General features: G+C 41.0%; 1 protein-coding gene across 2 annotated transcripts in view; it reads right to left on the bottom strand.

Moving 5' to 3' along the window:
* Positions 1-23,662, bottom strand: part of drosha (drosha ribonuclease III) — a 94,457-nt gene that overhangs the window by 56,908 nt on the left and 13,887 nt on the right. For both annotated transcript variants that reach the window (XM_062441527.1, XM_062441528.1), the window contains exons 13-17: positions 22,624-22,793; positions 19,764-19,888; positions 11,363-11,462; positions 7,104-7,211; positions 3,213-3,320 (exon numbers count right to left, since the gene is read on the bottom strand). In XM_062441527.1, coding sequence (XP_062297511.1) covers positions 3,213-3,320; positions 7,104-7,211; positions 11,363-11,462; positions 19,764-19,888; positions 22,624-22,793 — 611 coding nt within the window. The remainder of the gene's footprint in view (positions 1-3,212; positions 3,321-7,103; positions 7,212-11,362; positions 11,463-19,763; positions 19,889-22,623; positions 22,794-23,662) is intronic.

Genomic DNA, 23,662 nt, shown 5'->3' with positions numbered 1-23,662 from the left:
AGAATGGGGATGAAGCAACAGGGGGTGGGTTGGATTAGGAGGGTCTGGTGGATGTAGGGATGCGGGAGCATGTGGCGACCATGAACACATGCCCCCCCCCCTTCTGAAGTTTTAAATATTAAATGTTTAACAGGGCGGCTCTCAGAAGAGGAGCTTCAAAGGGCCGTGGCTGCATTGGAGCCAGGCACAGGCGGGGGGAAGTGCCAAGTGCAAAGGCTCCCACTTTCAGGCTGGGTTTGTGTAAGTTGCCTCATGCCATGATCACGTTGCCATTTTGTATAACAATAACAGGTATGTTGCTACACAGAAAACCAAATGATGTACCCATGGATTTACTGAGTATAACAGTATAGCAATTTTATTGGCAGATATGTTTTCATTAAAACATTACAGAGAATGAGGTGGAAACTCTGTATAGACCCACCCAACTCTACGGTTTCCCAAATGATCGGCTGCTTTCATCTCTGCTACAGAAAATGTGAAAAAAGGGAAATACATTTTCATTTCTTTAATGGGAGTACGGCTCATTATCCTTCAAAGCTTGAACAAAAATTCCCATTTTGAAATTCTGATTCAACTCTCCCAAACTGAGAACGATCACACAAATCACAGTCTTAATTGTCCCTGAAAACTACAGGAAAGTCCACACTAGTCAACATTAGCACTGTACGTGTATTTAAAATGTAAAATGTCAATGTCCCATTATTTATTAATCTTTAAATAAGTTCCGGCCTATTAATATAAATAAAATAATATTTAGTACAATAAGCTATTTTACCCTCAGGTTTTCAACTATGAAATACATATTTAATATTTTAATTTGCTTTATAGGCACATACCTTACATATTATATGTAAGACTTTAAGAAATTTCACTTTTTTGTCATTTATAAAACCTTGGTCTTTGTTTAAAACTTTTGGCCATCATTATGTTCAGTTACATAAGTTCGTAGCCTCTTGTTCTCCAGGATAAACTGCACAATGACCAGTGTTTTTAGTATCCCTGAACTTGGCAAATGCATTTTACCCTGGGGCTGCCGAACTCAGACACCAGGCACTTTCCTGCAAGCTCCTTTAACCAGCCAGACACCGGGGGGGTTGAGTTTACCTTTGCAAGGTCACTTCTATTCCAAGCTGAATTTGATTCTTAAAAAAATACTCCTCTGAAAATCTTTTGACCATCAAATACTCTGTAGCTTAAAATGTCTGCAGCATTCTCACCTACAGTATGAGGGAAACCAGCTTAGGGCATTTCATTTTCTAAGCTATAGTTTGTTTGCTCTGGTCTGATATAGTAGATAAATTGGTAAACTCAGTGCATTTTCCCCTTGGTTTGGTTTCTTTTCACACTGAGAAAAATTCAAGCCAACCAAAATGTATCACTACAAGCCATGTTAGAATATTCCCTCTGCTCTTTGGTCAGATGCATCTGTGGCGTAATGCAAAGCAACCCTGGCTATGGGAGTCTTTCAGCTCATATTTGCAGAGTATGAGCAGTTGGGTCAGATCAAACAAACCACATTAAAAGTTAGTTAGGGACCGGACTAAAAAAATCACAACAAGGGGTTAAACCAGAGTCCGATTCAACTATAATAGAAAGTGCAGGTCTGATAACACCCTTACAATAAAGGGAAAAAAACCCCACCAAAAATCTTTCGTAGAAACTTCTTCAAACATCCCTTAGGCTATTGATCTGTATGTTCAGTTCATTGCTTCTCCACAACATACTTTAGGTAAACACAATACCTCATAGCTCCGAAGCACTGTCAGAAGTAACGTAGTGATTAAAACAAGGCTACAGGGGTCATAAAACACATTTAGAACGCAATCAAAGAGAGGTACCAGTGTCTCTCTTGTTAGAAATGAATAGACTGCCACTGGAAAACATTCAGCTCATTAAATAAGATCAACCCATCAACGTTGAGGCAAATAGGAAGCGATGGCAGAACTGAAATCAGCTTTGACTCTGAGAGGGCTGTTTGAACAAGCACCATTGCACTGCTTCAGCCTTACTGTCCAAACCTATCTGGGCAGAAGTGTATGTGCTCTGTGCGTGTGTGTGTGTGTGTGTGTGTGTGTGTGTGTGTGTGTGTGTGTGCAGGAGAAGAGGAGAGTGCTGTAAGCCCAGCGATGATGGCTCCCTACTTTGGCCATTTCAATCCCTGCAGTGCTGACAGCCCTTGCTTTGTCCCCCTCACACACACACACACACACACACACACACACACACACCAATGTCACAGTATTAACAGCGGACAGAATTGCGAAGCAGACAGACAGGCAGACACTCCGCAGCCGCCTGTATGTGAGCTGTCAACTGTTATGATCAAACTGATTGTTTTTCTTTTGTTTGTCATTTTTTGGAAGATTAAGGAATTGGATGAAAAAGAGCGAGGGACAAACCCATTAATTTCTTCCCAAGAGACAGAGATGCCAAGCTCAAATGTGCGTCTCCTCGATGAAAGGGGCCGCAGCTTGTCGGCCGCCGGCTGGCCTCGCAGCGGGTCCTTGTTTCCTTTTTAGCACTCATAATGACAGGTCGTCATTACACAGACGACAAAAAGGCCAATCATTGATCGATATGTGCAAATCTCCACGCATAAACACACCCAAAGCACCGAGCAGTCATGCACACAGACACACACATACAGAGCCTTGAGCAAATCTTAATGTATCCTTCCCCTTTTTAACTATGTATAGGCTACAACACATTGATTTCTAATGTATCAGGTTATGACAGCTCTTCAATATTGCTGGAGGCAGCCATGGGGCTTACTCTGAGAGCACACAGCTTGAGGCTGCAGACCTGACAGGGGAGAGTTGGCATTATGGAGGAGGCTGTTGTTGTCCCGACTACTGTCACTGCAACTCACAGCAGACTGGGCATGCTCTCTGCAGAGATATGACTCAGGATGGCATGTTGGTTACCTTAGCTGACTCCTGAACCCCTGTCTTCACCTGAACTATCCCTGCAGAGGTGGAATGGGCACAATAATGAGGCAGACGGCTGCCTCCCTGTATCCCTGTATCCCTGCACACATGAAGCCAAAGCACAAAATGCTTACTTTTTTATCTGGCTATCTAACCGGCTAGCCTTACCTTTCTTTATCTATCCTGTTAGTTATGAACTATGCTAGCCTTTAAATAATGCAGCTCGGTTTGGGGCACGGTCTTGCATCATTTTGTAAGTAAGCAGTCATAACTGTGCCTTACCTGAAGGAGGCAGCGCTCTGTGAAGACATAGCCAATGAGCTTATCCAGGTGCATCAGACACTGGTGGTACCGGATATGATGGGTAAGAACAGGCAGCATCATGGCGTGCTGTGGAGGACAGAGAGAATAGGTAAAAAGGGCAATAGAGGAAGGCAGCTTTGGAGGAGAAATTTGGAAAGGGGAAAGAAACATGAGGAGTGTGAGAAGAAGGATCATGCCTTATATGAAAAAAAAGAGTGAGAGGAGCATGTTTTGAGAGAAAGTGTGATGAAGAGATTGTGAGAAAGAGACGGTTGATAGAGGGAACAGGGAGGGAGAAATCAATCAGCCAGTCATTATTTATTAAGTGGTGCTCAGCAACAGAGAGATGAAATAATCAAAAACCCAATCGCTGAACTGTGAGAGTGAATGACAGAGGGGGGAAATTCACATTTGGACAGGACAGTCAAATCGAAGCCCATTCCAACATGTTGACACACTTACATTCAGACAAACACTGACAGCCACCTATGACCCTCACACATATTAAAACAAAGTCTGAGTGAAAGAAAGTGAAATAAAAGTGAAAAAGGGAAGGAGAGGAAGAGTTGGTGGATGAGTTGTGGGTGAAGTGTGTGTGTGCATATCATTGAGGGAATGTGACACAGAAAGTGAGGATAAAGGAAAAGAGAAAAACAGTCAGTGGTCAAGAGAATGACTCTGACAGTCAGAGAGCCAATCTACAGAATCATTAGTGGAGGCTTATCAAGTACGCCAGTCGAAGTGGCTAAGAAACTGTAGCAAAGGCTGGTGTACACACATTAACCCCGTGCCACCACATAAGAGAGGAGGGAGCCATGCATGTTTTAATTAGTGCTACTGGGGAGGGTGAGCCCGAGGCCCGGCGGCTACAAGCAGTGCTGCCACGTAGCCCTGGGGCCATCACAGGGGCTGTGGTGACACACTCCCCAGGCCTTGTTAAGCAGCCAATTAACAAAGCTAGGCCCTGGTCGTGTCTACAGCTCCTGACCTGTTCTGATGAATGCCTGAGTGACAGAGTATATGTGTGTGTGTAGAAAGGCGGGGTTGGGGCTTATTAGAGTTGATACTCCAGTAATTAAAAGGTGGGAAATTTCTAATTTACTGTCACGGATGACATTTGGGCATTTTGGACACCGTCCAACCGGACCAGCAGTCTTTTTTCCTGGCTGAAATATTGCAAGCATGAATTTTAAATTGCGCTTTAACTCACACCATCATCGTTTTATTAACTACAATGTGATATAACCACGATCCCACCTTGTTTTTTGGAGATTTATCATATCAATTAATTCCATAGGGCATACATAATGAACTGAACATCTTTATTTTTAAAGATTCATTTATTTTGATGTATGCTGTATATTGTGCAATAGAGATGTCACTGCGAGGCTAAATGCTTACCGTGCTTTACTCCAGCTTATTTCAGGACATTTTATTAAGAAACATCTACTCAGCAGTATTAAAGTAAATTTACATGAGATATTTAATTTATTTCCTACAGTACTCGCATGCTGCCAACACACATTTAGAGAGAGGTAGAGTATCCCTCTATGCTCCAACTTGGTTAAGTAGGTGGATTAATGTATGTAGTAAATGGTGATAAATAAATAAATGCTACCACACTGTTCACACAAAGATCCGTCCACACTTATTTTCTATGTTGTAGAACAGAAATCGAGCTGCCTTTCCCTCGAAACGTTTCTGACCGACTGATAGCCTTCACATGGATGTGATCAGGGACACAAAAAGTCAGGAAGACAAAGCAGGAAAACAGCAGTGAATCACAAATTTAAAAAAAAAAAAATAGAAAAAACATTGATGAATTTATGAATCCCAGCCCTGCTTCCAATGTGTAGCCTGGTCCTTGACGGCACCTTTCATGTGAAACAACCTTGGTGTAGCCCAGCGATGTCAGTAAGGAGGGGGTTGATTTTGTTTCCGAATGTAGTGCCTGCTTTTAGAATCAAGAGACTATGGGTCATTTTTACCGTTATCTCTTGTCTGTGTCACACGTTGTGCAGAGTTTACCACCGCAGTTCTAACTGAAATTATTCATGAACCAATTAGTCGTAGCGGTACAGCTTGAAGCAAATATAATTGGGCAGCAATTATTGATTGGATCCTTCTTTGCTAGACCTTGCTATAAGAGGGGTCTGGCTTATGAGGCTGGAACTTTCAGTCATTCCTCACAAAATGTGAGCATGAGCATCAGCTCTAGGCTATCCTCGCTGTGTACAGCGATAGGGTATGTGTTCACAGAGGAAGATGTGCAACGCTGATGCCAATTATTTTCTGAGTAACAAGCAGAGCACATGAGGGAGAAGGCAATAAATAAAAGAATTATAAAAAATAAAGCATACAAGTCCACTTCATTACACCGACAAATCCATGAACAAATGCACTCCTGTATGTTTCAGTGGGCACAGCATGGCACTATCACATTAAGGGTTTTATGGTTCAAGTTCAATTAGGGCCCCCCTATGCTAAACTGTATGCACACATGAAACTGTAAGCCGCATACGTTGTTGCACTTCTCTGATTTAAATAATAAGATGTAGAAGATGTGGAGATAAAATCCTGTCTTTTACCGCCAATAAGTGCATGAAGGACATAATGGTACATGTGCTCTTGGCATACTGGGTGGTGGTGAAGTTGTATATAAATAAACTGCCAGGTCTGAGACATTACTTAATGAAGGGTATGGATGCTCAAGCTCTGTGGGAGTCCACTTTCCTTACACAGATTTTGACACTTGAATGGAGAAGTGATGCAATATGCGGAAAGATCAGAAGCCAAGTTTTTGACTGTGGCTGCAATGGGCACTGGTCTGTGTCTGTCCGATTGGAAGTACTGTGTATGTATGTGCGGATTCAAAGTATAATTGTGGCGTATTACAAATTGTAACTTATTTTTTTCACTTTTGGCCATCACTGCTATCAGTTATGATAACACTGTACTCAGCTAGTTGAGTGCTGAGATGTAACAGCAATACAACAAAGTCTGACAGGGCACGGACATGAGCGGTCACACAATCAGACAGTTTGTTTAAATCCTGTCTGATCGTCTGACTGTTTCCGTTTCTTGAAAAACTGATGATGGCTAAAACTATGAAAATAAGTTGTAATAAGGTGGAATTATCTTTTAAACATGACCGTGTCACTCTCAATTTAACTGCTCTATGTTGGCCTCTAGTCAGATTTGATTTTCATGTTTTATTGATACATTTTAAGGCTCTTAATGGTCTTGCTGAGATCATTATCCCAAAGATATCAGAGCATGTTCTAAAATCCTCAGATTGAATGTGAAGTACAGACAGGTGTCAATAGGTGAGTGGGCATTCACCATCAGAGCACCCAGCCTCTGTAAATGTCTGTCTAATGAGCTTATTTGATTATTGTCTGCTTGTTTAATGTTGAATATTTGGGGGTTTTGAACTTTTGGTTATAAAACAAGGAGCATGAAGAGGTTACTTTGGGCTGTGGGAACTTGTGATGGGCTTATTGTTAATTTCAATATGACTGACAATTAAATTCATCCTTACTTTCTTGAAAAGCTTTTTCTATAAAAAAAATAATAATTCTATTGATCATAAACCATTAAAGGTTTCTCGCATAACTGACCTTTTTTCCTTGCCTCTCTTCAATCTCTGCTCTGCATTGTATTTATTTTTAAGTTTCATTATGTACATGTGTGAATATCTACCATTGATTGCACATACATAAGTGAGTGCTTGTAGATCTGCCTACAAATCTTTGCATCTATGAACATCTAAATGTGCTGCATGCGTGCACTTGTTAGATCCATGAGTATGTATTGCAGTATGTATGCATGTATCAGTGTTTGTGCATGAATACGGTTGACGAGTTTTACCTGACAGACGTCGGAGCGGATGCCAGTCTTCCAGAAACCCTGGCTGCTGAGCTCCACTGTCACCTCACGGCGCATAGTGTTCTTCTGACGGATCTTCTGAAGAGCTTCCTGCCAAACAACCAGCCAGTCAATTATTGATCTGTTGGAGCACAGCCTATGGGGACAGCTCCCATCCTCAAAACACCACCCCGCCCTCACCCCCCCTCCCTTCTTTCGCTCCTTCTTTCCCAACAGATAGGCTGGCACATGCAATAAACTGAAACCTCCATGGCATGACACACATACAGTACAGCAGTGGACAGCAGCAACAGGGGAAGTGACAGCGCTGCTGGGCCTGGCTAATTAAGGCGCTGCAATGGTTCAGCATGGCTGTGGGCGGTGGTGGTTGTAAAGGGTGTAGGAAGGTTCATACTGAGGCTTCAATCCCAGCCACTGAGAACTGAGACACCTACCTACCCATTAGGACCACCACACAAGAGCCTGGCGGTACCTCTATCAGAGGCAGTACAAATCATTATAGATACATTACACATACACACACACACAGCATCATGTCAGCTCTCAACAAATAGCTGGAAATTCAGTGATGGAGGGAGGGGGGTTGGGGGTGTTGACTCTGAGACAAGAGGGTCCTACAAATAACCAAGATGGAAGATGTATTGACAGACTGCACCTCCTAAATGTGAGAGTGCACTCAAATGTTTCATTCAACTGTGACGCTATCGACTCCGAGTTCGCCGTGATCTGCCTAAAATGGAACGCCAGGAATTTCTGACTCGCAGAGGAAATAAGAACAACAAAGGCATGAATAAATAATGCCATCCTACTTTGAACTGTGCATCAAAGTGAACATGCTCGCCCACGCGCAAACACATGCATGCGCTACCACACACAACAAATCTTTCCATGGACAGCCAGCCACTGTATATGGAAAGCAGTAATCACAGAGAAGTGCAAATGATATGTAAATACTTTATTATGCAGGGCTTTCTACAGGGTTAGGGAATGGCTAGAAGTACAAAAAGTAAATAATTAACCAGAAAGAGGAGGTAGGGATGCATACGTCTCTTGGAACAAACTAACTTTCTGCTGGTCAAACAGATGTGTCACGGTACATTTGACTTTTATCATTGCCTCCTCTTATCCAGGGGAGTGTTTGTGTTTTGGATCAGGTTGAGGTCAAACCCTATGTCGGAAATTCTACATCTGTATATCTGTTATAGTACAGTCCATTTGCTTTGCAGATGTAGTTGTATTTGGTCCAGGAAAAGGTCTCCAGACACTAACGGTCAGATTTTCAGGAAATTTGCAGCTGTTATTCATGGTTTACACAGGATGACTCTTAGTGCTTTTTATTACACACTTGATCTTTCCTCTTGGATAAGGCTTAGGCCAAAATGTTCTTTATGTGGGAGACAAGCACTTTTAATTTTTTTGGTAAAATTTGGCTATTGCTGTGGAGGCTGAATGAGCATTTCTTAGGTTGAGGCTGCACAGAGGCACTCGCCAACTAAATGTAATTTAATGTAAAAACGTCAGCTGTGCAAACACATTTGTTCAATACTCCCCACTGAGATAAAACCTTTTGATTCCAATGATTCCATCATTATTCCTATAACACCTAACAGTTTGAACAAACCTTTTGAGTGCTGTGTTAATTCTGTCATAGCAAAACACACATGCACAAAATACTTGTTCATAGACAATTTTTCCTACAGTGACATTCATTTTATTCTTGATATCTAAGCTGGAAGGATGCTTAGAGTTACACCAAGAATAAAATGAGGAAACAGGTTTAACTGCCAAAATCCCCAAATTGCTAAATAATGTATGTCCAAACAGCAGAGTGATCCTTAAAAAAACACCCCAATCAACACTGGAATAAACTGTGAAAAATTATGTTAAATTCATGTGTGGCCCGGCTGAAGCAAAGACTTATAACCAATGGAAAATCTGTGGAATGAGTTGAAGATCGCTTTTAAAAGATGCTCCTCATACAACTCGGCAGAGCTTGGCCAAATCTGCAAAGAAGAATCAGCAGCAAATCCCCAAATCCACATATGCTGAGCTGATAGAGAAGACTCTAAACTGCATTCACAGTACTGACTTGGGCATGAATACTTATTCAAATTAGAGATATGTGATAATAAAGTAACATACTTCTGTTCTTTCATTTTCAGTACAGTTACAAAACAGTCTTATGTCACAGTTTCACCTTGCCATTACTGTTTATTGTGTGTAGACAGTTAACAAGAAACAATGAACATGTCAACAGATCTTGTGAAACAGCCAAAACATGAGTCACAAGTATTTTCTGATGACAATATCAATTTATGCGAATGTTTGGCTGAGGATCTCACACAAAATCCATCTGGGCAATGCACAAAGTCTGAATGTGCTCAATGCCACACAATGTTCACACACACACAAATAAACAACCTTCCAATGCGCTTGTTGCATGGGTGCAGAGGCGTGCACCCTGGTGTGAAGGCCAGTTCTCGCCAAGGCACACACCTCTGGTTTCCCTGTAGCCCTGTGGACTGCAGACTGAGCACAGAGGTATCAAAGAGCCAGTTCGAGAAGCACAGCATTGCTGTGAACACCTCTGGCAGGGTGATTCTTAATGGCAGAAAATACCTATCAGAGGAGAAGACGTTTAGTCTTTTACTGAAAGAGCATTTACACAGGAAGCTTCAGTGTTCCCTCAGGCATTAAATAAGCCCTGATGCCACACTGCCACTGCAGTAAAGAGACACTGACATGGCTAATGTTTGTGGTGGAGCTTGATGGACCCAGTGTGTGAGTGTGCATGTGTTTGGGTTCACTAATTGCTCCAGTGCAGGTTGACAGTAGGATTGTCAGGGCCTGTTAGCCAGACAGCTCTGCAGAGCTACCTGGGAAACAAGCTAATTGAGCTTGGAGTTCTTGCTCATTATTGGTTAAGAGTGTATCAAACAGACCAAAGGAAGAGACTGGATCTGAAGCACACTCAAAGACTTAGAGAGAGGTGAAAGTTGTATCTACTGCAGAGAAGTTACAGCAGTCCCTATGGGAGAGATATGGTGGGACAGAGTACATGGACTGTACTCAGCTACTACAGGCCACACACAGTACCTACACCTGGTGAGTCTGTGGAGACACGGTCATTACTTCACCAAACCTAAACCTTTTCCATTCTCGGCCTTTTGTGGTGGTTTGACCTTCACAGAGAACTGCAGAGAGCAGTCCTTGCCATTTTATTCTGAGGTGTAAATTCATCTATAGTGTGCATTAATAATTTAAGAAAGTTGCTACCAATGCTTTCACACCTATATGTAAGCAAAGCATTTATATTTGACCTACAGACAAGACTTTAAATAAACATGAAAGAATACATATAACATACTTGACATACCTTTGAGCTAAAAGTGCAACAAGAATTCATTTAAGGGATGGTGAAGGAGAGAAATCAAGAATATTTACAGGTGTTGCAATCTGTGTAAGGCAAAGGCCAAGAAGTTCCAAATCTCTACATTTACACCTATTGTCAAAATATAATTATTCTATTTTTTCTCCAGTTAATATAATAATTTTAAATTGAGTTTGTTTGGTGATAATGACAGGGAGATGACTGCTGACACAGTAGATACTCCAAACAAATCACTTAACTGAAATAATTGTTTACCAACACATAACCTCAAATATCATTATTTGAAAGGAAGCATGTCAGCAATTATATAACACATCTTACTTACATGGTACCACTGAGAAAATGAATATTTTTCCAAGGTAAGGCGCTGAAAGCAAAATTGAAATATTCTTCTATTGCGGTTAAACAAAAACAAAGGCATGAAATTGAAACTTAACAAAGATTTTAAAAATGTTATGTTTTAGCTGTGTCACTTTTGTTTGTATCCCTATTACTTTCAGGGAACAACTCTGATTACCAGCAGCAAGTTCCAGATAATTAGCATTTAAATCAATGCACGCAGCAGGGATAATAGTAGTAGTTCTTTTTTTTAATTTATTAATGGCTGTGAATTTCTTATTTCTGCACAGCGTGCAAGAGCTCCAATGTCTCAGCAAACACTTTAATTCTGCATCTGCCTGAACTGAGCTTCCAAATTATTTCAATTGAAAGCTCACTGCAGCACATTCATGGGAAATTACGAGTTGATAATGTTTGTGGATGAAACAATAAAACGTGTGTGTGTGTGACAAAGAAAATATGCTGAAACAAAAAATATATATATCAGTGTGTTTTGTTTTCTTTTACCCACCTCTCTCTGTGTCAACTTCTGCTTGTCAATCTGCTTGACCTTGGGGCTGTTGGCCAGCAGGTGGCGTAGTTTGACATAGCTCTTCCACAGCTTCTGGTACCTGCCAACAGTAAATAAGGAGACGTCAGGCTGTCTCCCGCTCACTCTTCTGCACTAGAACAACACATCAATATTTCATCTGCAGCCTGCCTGATATTAAATATAATTTAACAGTTGCCTGCGGCCTTTATTGCATTAGTTGCTTGTGTGTGAGGGCAGTGGACACAGAAGATTCTCTGTGTTTCAGATGTCCACCATTTGAACTGTGAGCAGAGGTTCTCTCACACACACACGCAGAGGCTAACTGACTGACAATTTGCAGTTCACCATATTTTCCTTTCTGGTAAAAAGCTGTAAGTCATGAAACATTGAGCAGCTCTGACACATGGCTCCAGAGCTATCTCACAACCTCCTTATTCTCATTTTCTATAAAACCCCATTGTCTTTGCTCTCATTTGCATCTGAAAAGAGGCAGGGAGTTATCGGCAAGGTGACATGTAGCCACCACACTAACCACCTCCCCTTTCTCCCCCTTCATCTCCCTCTCTCTCTCTCTCTTTTCAATCAGACCTCCTGATTGATGCACTGAGGGCCGAGTGTGACCGTTCTGCTCTCATTCAGGAGACTTTCTCCTCATTTACCCAGAGTTATTCAATTATGATTGGTGGGATGGAGGGGTAAGGTGCCGAGGTTTGCGGGATAGGGTGGTGCATTGACAGAGAGAAAGGGAGAGAGGCATAAAGAAAGAAAAAAAGAGAGAGGGGATGAAGGAGGGGGTGCAGGTGGGGGGTTTTGCTGTGGAATAGAAGAATTATAGAGCTTTAATAGTTGGGACTTCATTAGAGACTGAGACGAGGGAATGAGACGGCTTTACCGCCCCGATTATCAGCTCACCACCACCTCCGCACTGAGGCAGACAGAGCAGACGAGAGACAGAGAGAGGAAGAAGAAGAGCGAGACAGTGAGAGAGGGTGAAAGTCTATCCAGCCTGGGAGGCCCCCTCGTCCCCAATCCGCACCAATGACCTTTCCACAGATCCGCTGTGTGCTCTCGGGGTAGCACTGCCGCAGCTCTCGCCACTCCCTGCACATGCTTTCATTAGCATATGTTGCCTTGTTCTTTCCATCCCACTCTATCCTTGTTTCTATCTCTAGTCCTTTACAGACACAGAATCTGAAATATCGCTGGCTTAATCTATCTGTAAAAGTAACAGCTTTTTAGCACTCAAGTATACAGTATATTCATGTTCTGTAATGACTATATTTAGATATGATAAGACCATTATAGAGAGCACTGCAATGTTCACAATGTTTGGCACAAGAGGCAGCTGAAAGTCGCAAAGCACAGCAGTGAGTTGGAAAATAATTATTGCACTCATGATGAACTGAAGAATGACTGACTGCTTACTTCGCATGCATCAGTGTCTGTGTTGCCCACCAGAAGTTCTGTCAGAAATTGACTTTTAATCCAGTTTTGGGCCACATTTTCGCGCAACATTTTTTTGGTCTTAGTCATTTTTAACCACATCTTTTAGCCGGACAATGGATTTTAGTCATCGGACATGGATTTTAAGTGTTTTTTCAATTACTGTTCATAGCCGTGATGACGGCACTCTGCTCCCAGTCATCCACTGTCTACTGAACAGTGTCAAACAAACACAGAATTTGTGAAACTTCTTTGATCAGTGTTGTTGCTGGTTTTGGTCACTGGGTCCAGTAGTCTTGAAGAGGAGGAGACCTAGGTGGATAATTTGACTCCAGGAGAAAAACCTCTAGAATGATGAATACTGAAGGAATCCTAACTGTGAGAAGCTGACTGCAGAACACCCTACGCCTGTGAACAGTTTGGGAAGAAATCCACTTGCAATACACTGTGCATACTTTATCCAGTTACTTGCTTGGTCAAGCTTGTTTTTACCCTGACGGCTAAGCTAACTAACTCAACTATGCCCTATGAGGAGAATGTGTTACTATAGAAAGGAGACAAAAAGATTTCTGAAATTAAGGAGGGTATTTGACAGGTTTCTAATGAATTGCAGAAGAAAGACACTCTTTTGTCCAACTTCATGGGCGTGGCTACTGAGCAGTCCAGATGGATTACCACCCTCAGTGAGACATTGATGAGACCCTCATTTGTCCTGCGCAACATCATTCTAGTGGTCCGCGGGGCAGTAGATACTCAGACTGGGCTGCCTCACCAAGTCGCCTTAGCCTTTCAAACCACTACTCAACCCTGTCTGACTACACTACGGTCCACCTAGCTGGTGTTCCTATAGTTCTGACTCGTCCGGATCTGAAAACAGCAGTCTGCTGACACTGCAGCTTCTTCACCACTAGTGGTTAGCAGTGTTCAGGTGCCTCAGCATTCTACTGGGAAGCCAAATCAACGAGACTCATCTTGAGAAATGACCTCTTCTTTCCCTTTTAAGATCTTGACCACATTAATAGTTGGAGATCCCATGAGGAATATCCTTTTTTTACAGTACAGCTTCCCTGGAGTCACGGTCGCTGAGATCCTGGATAAGCTCCCAGGACTGCTGCGCTCACTACCATCTTCTGCCAAATGAGTAATTGTTCATATGGGGACAAATGATGCAGCTTGTCATCAGTCTGAGCTGACCAAAAATGATTCAATAACCTTTTATAACTTTTTAAGAACTTGCGAAAGTCTGTTTTCATTTCCAGTCCTGTCCCAACATTGGCCCACGGAGCAGGGCATTTCAGCAGAATCCGCAGCCTCCACACTTGGCCCAGTCTACCTGCAGAGCTCACAATATAGGTTTTATTGACAATTTTAATCTGTTTTTGGATCATTTCTCCCTGTTCAGGACTGTCACAGTCCAACCCAACAGGCTGGGTAGCTGAGCACCTCACACCTTTTAGTCTTCGTATTAAGACTAGAATCCATGTGTTATATCGCCTCCGAATTTCTCAATCGCACTGAGTCCTGCAATTTTATACAACATGAATTTGGTTGTACATACACAGGAGTGCACACTTTGGACCTAGTTTTTACACGTGGGATGAATATTGAACTTTTTGGCTCTAAGGATTTGTTTGACAGTGAATACAAATGTATTTTATTTGATGAGTATCTTGTCCAAAATTTTAGAAAAGGTTGTTGAAAAGCAACCTGTTCAAACACTGGATTTGCACATGGTGTTTGACGAATATCAATCTCGTTTTCGGAAATGATACTCCACTGAAAAAGCTCAATAAATATGCTAATGGCTGCAGATGCTGAAGAGTGCTCGATTTTGGTTCTATTGGACCTTAGTGCAGCAGTCGATGCTGTTAACCTCCAATTATTAACACACACATTTAAACACCTGGTGGGAATTTCCAGTGGATTTCTGCATTCTCCTCCTGTGGTTGTATGCAAAAGTTTGGGCATCCCTCTACAAATACAATTTTCAGTTGAACTCCACTTCTCTTGGATATGGAACATAAACACCATATGTTCAGCAAAAATTAATGCATAGATACTTTTTGTCTGAATTGAAAGAAATTATTAAAAAAAATGAAAAAATCATTGTGGCACGTGTAAACATTTGGGCACCCTAAGTGTTCCAAAGTCTCAGATTATTTTTAAAGGGTCTCATACCTTTATCAGCCTGTTAGGCCTGAGATATGTCAACCATTGTCATTAGAAAATGTCAGTTGTTGCCACTTTCAAGCTTTACAAATACTCTGACTCTTCAAACCTCGTACGAACACTCAGCAACCATGAGTTCCTCTAAGCAGCTGTGTAAAACTCTGAAAATTGAAGTTTTTAATGCCCACAATGCAGCAGAAGGCTACAAGAAGCTAGTAAAGCATTGTTAGGTTGCAGTTTCCACAGTGTGAAATGTATTAAGAATTGGCAGTTTTAGGCAACTGTCTTGAAGAGAACTGCTCGAATGCTGGTCAAAAAGGCAAATCAAAACTCCCACCTGACTGCAAAAAACCTGCAGGAAGATTTATCAGACTCAGGAGTGGTGTTGCATGCACAAACAAGACATTCATGGAAAAGTCCGTAAAAGAGAAAAACTCACCTGCCTCCTCATCATAAAATGTACAGATCTATCTACCCCCTTCTACAGATCAATCTACAGAGGCCTGATGCATTTGGAAACAAGTGCTTTGGACTGATAAAATTAAAATAGAACTCTTTAGACGCATCAGCAAAGGTATATTTAGAGAAAAAAAGGAGCAGCATTTCATGAAAAACATCTTGCCAGCTGTTAAGCATGGGGCTGGAACTACCATGCTTTGGGATTTTGTTACAGCAAGTGGCTCATGAAACACTGCACGGGAAGAGGGAAGAATGGATTCCACTAAATACCAGCAAATTCTGGAAGCAAACATCACATCGTAAACATCTATAAAACAAAACAAAAAGCCTGAAGCTGAAAAGAGGAGGGCTTCTACAACAGGATAATGGTCCTCAACATACTTTGAAATCCACCATCGACTACCCTCAAGAGATGCAAACTGCAGGTTTTGGAATGGACCTGAAGTCTGACTTAAACATAATTGAAAATCTGTGGGTAGATTTTAAAAGAGGGGTGCATGCAAGATGCAAGGAAAGACTTTAACCTAGCTACAAAAGGCATTGCAAGTTGTGATACCTATCAGAGGGGTTGTTACTATGTACTGACTATGTAGGGTGCCCAAACTTTTGCACATGCCACAAGGATGTTTAGTTTATTTTTTATTATTTTGATTCATGACAAAAAAAGTACCTATGCAATAAAAATAAATACTTTTGTTTTTTTTTCCATATCCTAGAGAATCAACGAAATACATTATTTGTCAAGGGGTGTCCAAACTTTTACTTTTAATGTATCTCACTGATAGGAAATTATCACACTTTTCAATATTTTGGCAAAAAATTAAAGAACATTTTGAACTTTTAAAGGCATTATATTCCAATCCAATCACACCAGGATGAGTTTGTTACCCCATGCTCTGACGGTGGAAAAATGTAGTTTGCTGTAATGCTGATGAGCTATCTATACAAATTATTCCTCAAAACAAAAATGAGCATTTGACCTCAGTTTTAAAATGAAATGATTAAATGTGTAGGCTAACCACTAGTAGGGCCCTGCTGGAGGATCTCAAGCAGTGATCAGGCTGATAAGGAGTTAGCAGATCACAAATATAAGCCGGAGCCTGCTGATTCAACGCTGTAGCAGGCAACAAGCAGTAAAATCTTAAAATCAGTTCTAAAACTCAGGATTGATGTAATGATATAAATGACCAATTGAAATAAATTAAATAATAAAGCTGAATTCATGGCTCTGATGCCTGAAACTGATTTTAAAATGACGAAATGTTTGGAGGTGACTCTTTTAATTATACTTTGCTCATATGCTGCGTGGGAATAGCCTAATTTGTGATGATTATTGATCCTCTAAATAATGTCATTTAAAACTGTAAAGCTGAAAATTATAGAAACTGTCCAAAGAAAATGGAATTAAAAACACATTTTGATAGACTATGGCTACATTGCAGTCTCCACTATACCTTAAAATTGGCCAATTCACAGCATAATTGTTTATTGTACGTAATAAATGATATTTAAACGGATGAAACTGAGACACATAATTGTTTTCTGTAACATATACAGTAACTATGATATAATTTAACTAAATGGAGGAAAAGCAGATCAATGGCTTCACCATTCTCTAAGATATAACTTTAGCAAGTTACCTGAACACTAATAAGAGAAAGAATACATCACTAGGGAAATGAAATACTTTGTTGTATGCCAGCATAGTAGCAATGTTAGAAGAAAAAAAAACTGCCCAATCAAAGCTGAGTATATAAATGATGTGCTCAAAGCTAACATGTCCAGAAGATTCCGATTTAAAAAGAGACAATAGAGAGCATGCCTCTTTGAATCAAAGTGAGCATGTGTGAATAAGTTATAAACGTGACAGCATTCAATTCCAACTTAAGCTGCATTGGAAGTGTTTAAGAAATGTTACTAGGTCAAACTCAGTAACATTGCTGTGAGGAACTTTATATGAAAAAGAGATTGTAGCTGGGGATTATTCAAACACACGTCCTCTATGTCCCCTCTTCTTCTTTTCTTTTCATATCTCTCTTACACTTGATTTTGTCATGTGCCATCTTTCCATCTAGCTCTCTTTTCATTACATTCCCTGACCTCTGACATGTCGTCATTCTTGCCTCAGCAGTTGTGATGGAGAAGATGAAGAAGCAAGAGTGGCAGTGCTAAACACAAATGTATCCAGTGGGCAATGTAAAGAAAAGAGGACAACACAGTTTCTTCAGTCTCCTGAGTTAATGGATATATGCAAAGTCCCTTACTTAATCTTTCCTTGCTCCTTAATTGAACCAGAAGTATTTCTGCTCTGAGGATCAAGGATTGAGGAGGGATACCTGAGGTGCCATGAGAAAGAATACACGAGAGCTTTCACAGAAGTCTTTTAACGGCTGACATGCTCCCCTTACTGGATATCAGTTACTGACTGAACGCTGCAGTTTATCAAACTGATCTGACCACTGAATGGAGACAGATTACAGATTAATTTCTAAAGTATCACAACAAACTTTTATATTTTATTTGTTTTCTGATTCTGTTTTCAGATCAGCTAAAGAACCATTAATAACTTTCTTCATTTATCAGAACGTTTTTTTTTTCTTTTCATGATCTGTTATTACCCCCAGTAACTGTTATTATTGGCAACATAAAAGTCAGGGAGAGTCTATCTGTTAGCAAGAACACATCATTTCTATTCAGGTACATGTGAGGCTGAAAATTCCTGAGTTTTGCAATCAATGAGTTACATAATTCCCATTTTTCCTGAATATTTAGCCAAATAAATAATTTCCAGTATTCAAAAGACACCCTAACCATATACTGAGTTATTAAATAAAATGATAAATTCACAATCAGAATATCAAAAAAGTCAGACGAAAATAATTATGAAATAACAAACGCACTCTGAGAGTAGAAATTGTTCCTCTGCCTCTGAGCAGGACACAGTATAAATACAGAATGGCGGTTTTTATTTATGTGCAGGTGTTTGTTAAACATGTAACAGAAAGAAAACACTGCTGCTCTGGCAATGATACCTATGCACCTTTATTAGTATTAGGATAGTGCACATGTATGCAGACGCAAGCTCTGTGTGAAGTTGTTCCAGCCAACTGACAGCTGATCCAGCTGTGATCAGCTGCCACTGTCATCAGAAACCAATGTTGCTTCACATGACGGATGTTGCATTTCTCTAAAAAACGTATTTTTCCCCATTTCCTCTCTCTTTGCATGGTTTCCTTGCATTTCTCCATGCATCCTTGGAGGAAGGGACTAAGACGCAAGGAAAGGATTGATGCAGTTTAAGTGACTTGGGGTATACCCAATAAATACTATCGCTGTGTCCAAGGCTCCCTCTCTGTGGCATTGCTGCCACCGCAATCAACACCGATTCCTGCCCTCGCTACATGCATCATTAGCAGTGGTAGGAAATCCTTTCCACTGGTCTCTTACTACTCGTTTCTGCATCAGCTAATGATGTCCCAGTCCATCCATAAATTTATCGTTGTCTGCTGCTTTGAGAAGTTTGACATGGCAGCAGGGTGCACAGGGATGAAAGTGCTCAGCGGACAGGCAGCTTAAATGTAGCGGCAGGGGGGATAGGACATTAGTCAGGGGGAGGAAGCAAACTAGTTCTGCCTAAATGCATTTCCTAATGATCATCCTCTTGTTTGCATCTTCATCACCTCCATTTTCCTCCTTCTGACTGTTATGATGGGAACTAGATATTAAAGTTCTACAGGAAATCCACAGGTTTAAATTTAGAATAAGAGGGCAGAAATCAAGTTGTGTACTGACTTTTGATTGGTGATTGGTGCTTGGTGCTGTGTTGTCACATCTCTCTGAACACCTTGGAGACAGCAGCTCTGATAATCTGATACACTGCTTTTGTTAATTATGCAGCAGCACAGTACTGTATTCCCTACTGCAGCCCTGTGGCGTGTGTGTGGCATTACTATTCACGAGACATAAACCACAGCAGCTCCCACGGCGGAGGCACCCAGAGGAAACCTGGGACCCGTGACGACGCATGTGAAAATGTCATGCCACTCGTTTTCTCATCCTTCTATTGCCCTTTCCATCTATCATTCTATCTCTCCTCTACTTTGACACACGCCGTTCTCATCCTCTTCGATGCACAACACTAAGGAAATTGCCGTCACAGTGTCCTAGGAGAGCGCTGGTGAATAAGAGTGGAGGGAACAAGAGAGCTGCTACGCAGCAGGTGGGAGCTATATGGAGAGATATGTACCTGGATGGCTGGTCGACATTTATGCATGTGCGTGTGTGTCTGCATGTATGCAAGTGATCTTACTGAGGGTCTCCAGCGTAGCTGAGTTGAGCGGGCCGGATCCCAAAATGAACAATTATGGGGAAGGTGATGACTTCTGGGTTGAACTGTTCTCTGTCCAGTTGGTCGATTCGCACCGAGCTTGGTTTCTAGGGCAGAAAGAAGTCAGCACAGTGAATCGTGTTACAGTAAAAAACACATTAATAAAGCTACAAGACAGCCATCATTCAATCATCTGCTACCAATATGTGGAATAACAAATAACCGATGCCATGATGGTCGTCTGTCACAGGAATATAATGAGATGAGGCCCAGATTCAGCTTGTAGCACACATACAATGATAAAGTGATGTCAGAGATGGCGAGCCAAATTCTGACGCTCTTATCAGGGAGGAGATTGACAAGCAACATGTCCTCAGCTGTCTCCCAAATCACAGATAGCCTGTCAGGCATTTTGCGAGATCAGAGGAAGGGGCTGTAGCATAAGGCGTGATGAGGTGCACGGCAGATGGCTCGAGGCTCGGGCTCACCTTGACATTAGCCGTGCTCGCTCATCACAGTCTGCATACAAACTTTGATTTGAGAGCAAGAGGTCACCAGCCAACTTTGATTTAGTCTTTAAAGCAACATAATCAGGTTTGATTGGCTTGATGGAAGCCTTGATGATTGCCCTGTTTATAATCCCGACACAAATACATTGTAAATGCTGATTTATATATACTGGGACAATAGCATCTGCTGGTTCTTTGCCTATACTTTAACGCGGCAAAACTGATTACGGGTTGATGACATCTGTGCCCTCATTTGTCGACTTTGCTACTGTGTGAAATAATCACTTGAGTATACCATGTTTGACTGGCATCAGACCTTTTCATTTGGAGTAGCATGTGTGACCTTGACATACAACAGTGAGATTTCCACAAAATAAAGGAAAGTAATGCCTGAGCTGGTCCAAGGAGCTCTAAAAGGGCACTTTATTGATATTAAGTTTATTGATATTGTTTTGTTTTTTTTATTCTATACTTCCCTGAACATATGTTGCTGCCATAACATGAAGGTTTTGATCAAATTGATTGGCACAGAAAACACAATCTATCAATAGAAAAATAATCAGCAACTGTTGTGATAAATTAACACTCTTATGATAAATGAACAATGCTTTCTGCTGTTATCTGTTTTATATCTTTGTTATAATGAATATTTTTGAGTATGGGACAATTTGTTGGAAGAAAAAAAATAATAAGACACTTTGGCCTCGGGGAAATTGCAATGGGCATAAATGGACATGGACAAAAAAATCCACAATAAAAAACGTTTCACAAAAATGTGAAGTAACTGAAAAATATCTTTCAGACATTTCAGCAGTTTCCAAAGCCTGGAATTAAACAAAACTGTTGTTTTCATCTTATTTCACCCACGTTTAAATAAACAAGTTAATTATACCGTAAAAAAACGGTGTATAAGTCACACCGTTGTATAAGACGCAGTCTATTTTTGGGGGTGTCATGCTGGGAAAAATGCTTTTCTAATAAAGACTTGTTAACTTCAATGCACCAGTAACTATTAATTTATAAACACATATGTTTATACTCCAAAACTTTCTCAATTTACTTTAATTTGAAACACAATCAAAACACACATATTACACCTGAAACAGTGTGTCGGGTTAATGGTTAATGGTCTGGTAATGATTTGCTTAACTGAACTGGACCAGTACAGTATATTAAGTCAGACCGGGTTCAGGTTAGGCTGAGTTTCAATTAAACCTTTTAAAAGAAGACAGTAACTATACATAGTTGATACAGTTTGTACCTGTATGCTTACTCAAGTCCAAAAACTGTTCATCAGAGCTGTTGCTGTGCACAAATAGACTACTGCACCCGAGTCATGCTTTTGCACATTGCGCTTCAACATCAGTTTGGTCTGTAAATACTGAAACATCACAGCGAATAGTGTCCCCAAATACTTCTGATCAACACGCAATCATTTTTCCGTACAACATACAGCATTAACGGGTCATCAATAGTTTTCATTAGCTGCCGAAATAGCTGGAGCACGTAGCGTGTGCTTGACACCGCTGTTTAATAGGACGTTATAGTTCATAAGTGTGGATGCTCACATCATCATCATTACAGTTATAGTTGTTGTTCTTAGTTTGGACGGCCCTTTACATACCTATACTCATATCCAGATCCAACCTCTCTGTATTTTACTGGTGAATAGGACACACTGGTGTATAAGACGCACCCTACTTTTCAATGAAAAAATATTACATTAAAAGGTGCGTCTTATACACCGTTTTTTACGGTAATTATAATTAAAGGGTACAAGGACAATGACAGAGTAATTGAACATTGCCCCAAATAGTTCTGTTTTTCGCCAAGCAGGGTAAAGCTTTATATATGACCCTTTTAAACAGACTTTGTTTGACTGGCAGACCAATCTTTAACTTGAGTCTAGGGATGAAAGACTATTAAAAACACCCACCTATGTGGAAACCCTGACAGCAACAATTCAGTCCTGCCAGAAAGAGGAGTTGACTCAATAACTCACCCACGCCAAAGGTTACGCAATCATATTCTCTGTTCATATGCAACCTTTTAGCTAGCAATGACATTTTCACCTTTACTCAGACACAATTACTGTACATCCTTTAAAATATGGGCAAGACAAGAAGGTTAACCAACTTCATTGTAACATAAAAGCTTCGGGCCGACTAGTGTTGATGACAGCAAACGCCCTTGGGGATAATAGGTGAAGTTGCTCATGTCACAGGCTAACAGGAACAGCCTTATTCCTGTGGTGTCGGGGTTGGGGGCGTCAAATGCCCTTGAAACGGCAGACAAGGCCACCTCCTGTTGTAACCGAGACGCTGAGGCCTTACCATGCCTGGGTTGGTGACGATCATGCCCTTGCACTCCTCCGCATATTTCTGCCACTCCAGCTCCTCCCACTGCAGCATGTCTGCAATCTCCTCCTCAGGGACCAGGGGCTTGCTGCTGCGCAGCAGGTAGAGAAGCACCTGATGCATAGACAGCACCTCCTTCCCACCATCTACCAAAATGTAAAGAGGCATAAACACACATGTATGCATGTATGGGAAGAAGTATAAAAAGATTACCACAATGCATGTTCACCAGGGATTGGTAGTTAATGGAAAAACATGCAAACATTTCAGTGTTTATAGCCAAAGGCTGCAAAATTTAACAAACATATTTGTTTTTATATTTGAAAATGTTTCACTGAGCTTCCACAATGCATTCTTCCTCTGTTCAAAATCCTTGGCTTAAAAAAAAAAACAAATTGCCCATTGGAGAAAGTCTTTGTTTTTATACCAGCATCTCACCTGGCCTCACCTCTGTAACTGTGTTTTTGAGCCAATATTACACACTGTGAAAATGTCCCCATGCATCACAGTTGTTTTGTTCAGGAAACACACAGATGAACAGAGGCACTGATGCAAGGTCGAATACTACACAATATGTGAAGGCACATAATGATTTGTTGATGGAATAACATTACACGACCAGGGATGAGCACACACAAAAATACATGCCCACAGAATTACACCCGAGCACATGCATGTAATCTACCAGGTCAAATAGAGTCGGTTTAATAGACACTTGTGCAAAATTGGTTGACCTCCTTTGACTAGTGTTCATATGGACAGACACACAGAAATCCACTGTCCACTCAATATTGGAAATGCAGTAAGACAATAATAAATGCATACCCACACACTCTCTGTGTAACTTTCAAACACACCATCATCATGCTCTCACTGTAACTCCTTGTCTCCTCTCACTCTCTTTCTCTTCACAGATCACATCAGAAACATTGGATTGGACAGAGGGTTTTTTTGTGCTTTTGTAAAAGAGGCAGATAAGTGTTTGTAACCAGCTAAATTGGGAGAACTAGGGGAG

The sequence above is a fragment of the Scomber scombrus genome, chromosome 20 (genome assembly GCF_963691925.1).
Source record: "Scomber scombrus chromosome 20, fScoSco1.1, whole genome shotgun sequence".
Taxonomy (NCBI): Eukaryota; Metazoa; Chordata; class Actinopteri; order Scombriformes; family Scombridae; genus Scomber; species Scomber scombrus.
This window is presented reverse-complemented; position numbering and strand designations above follow the sequence as displayed.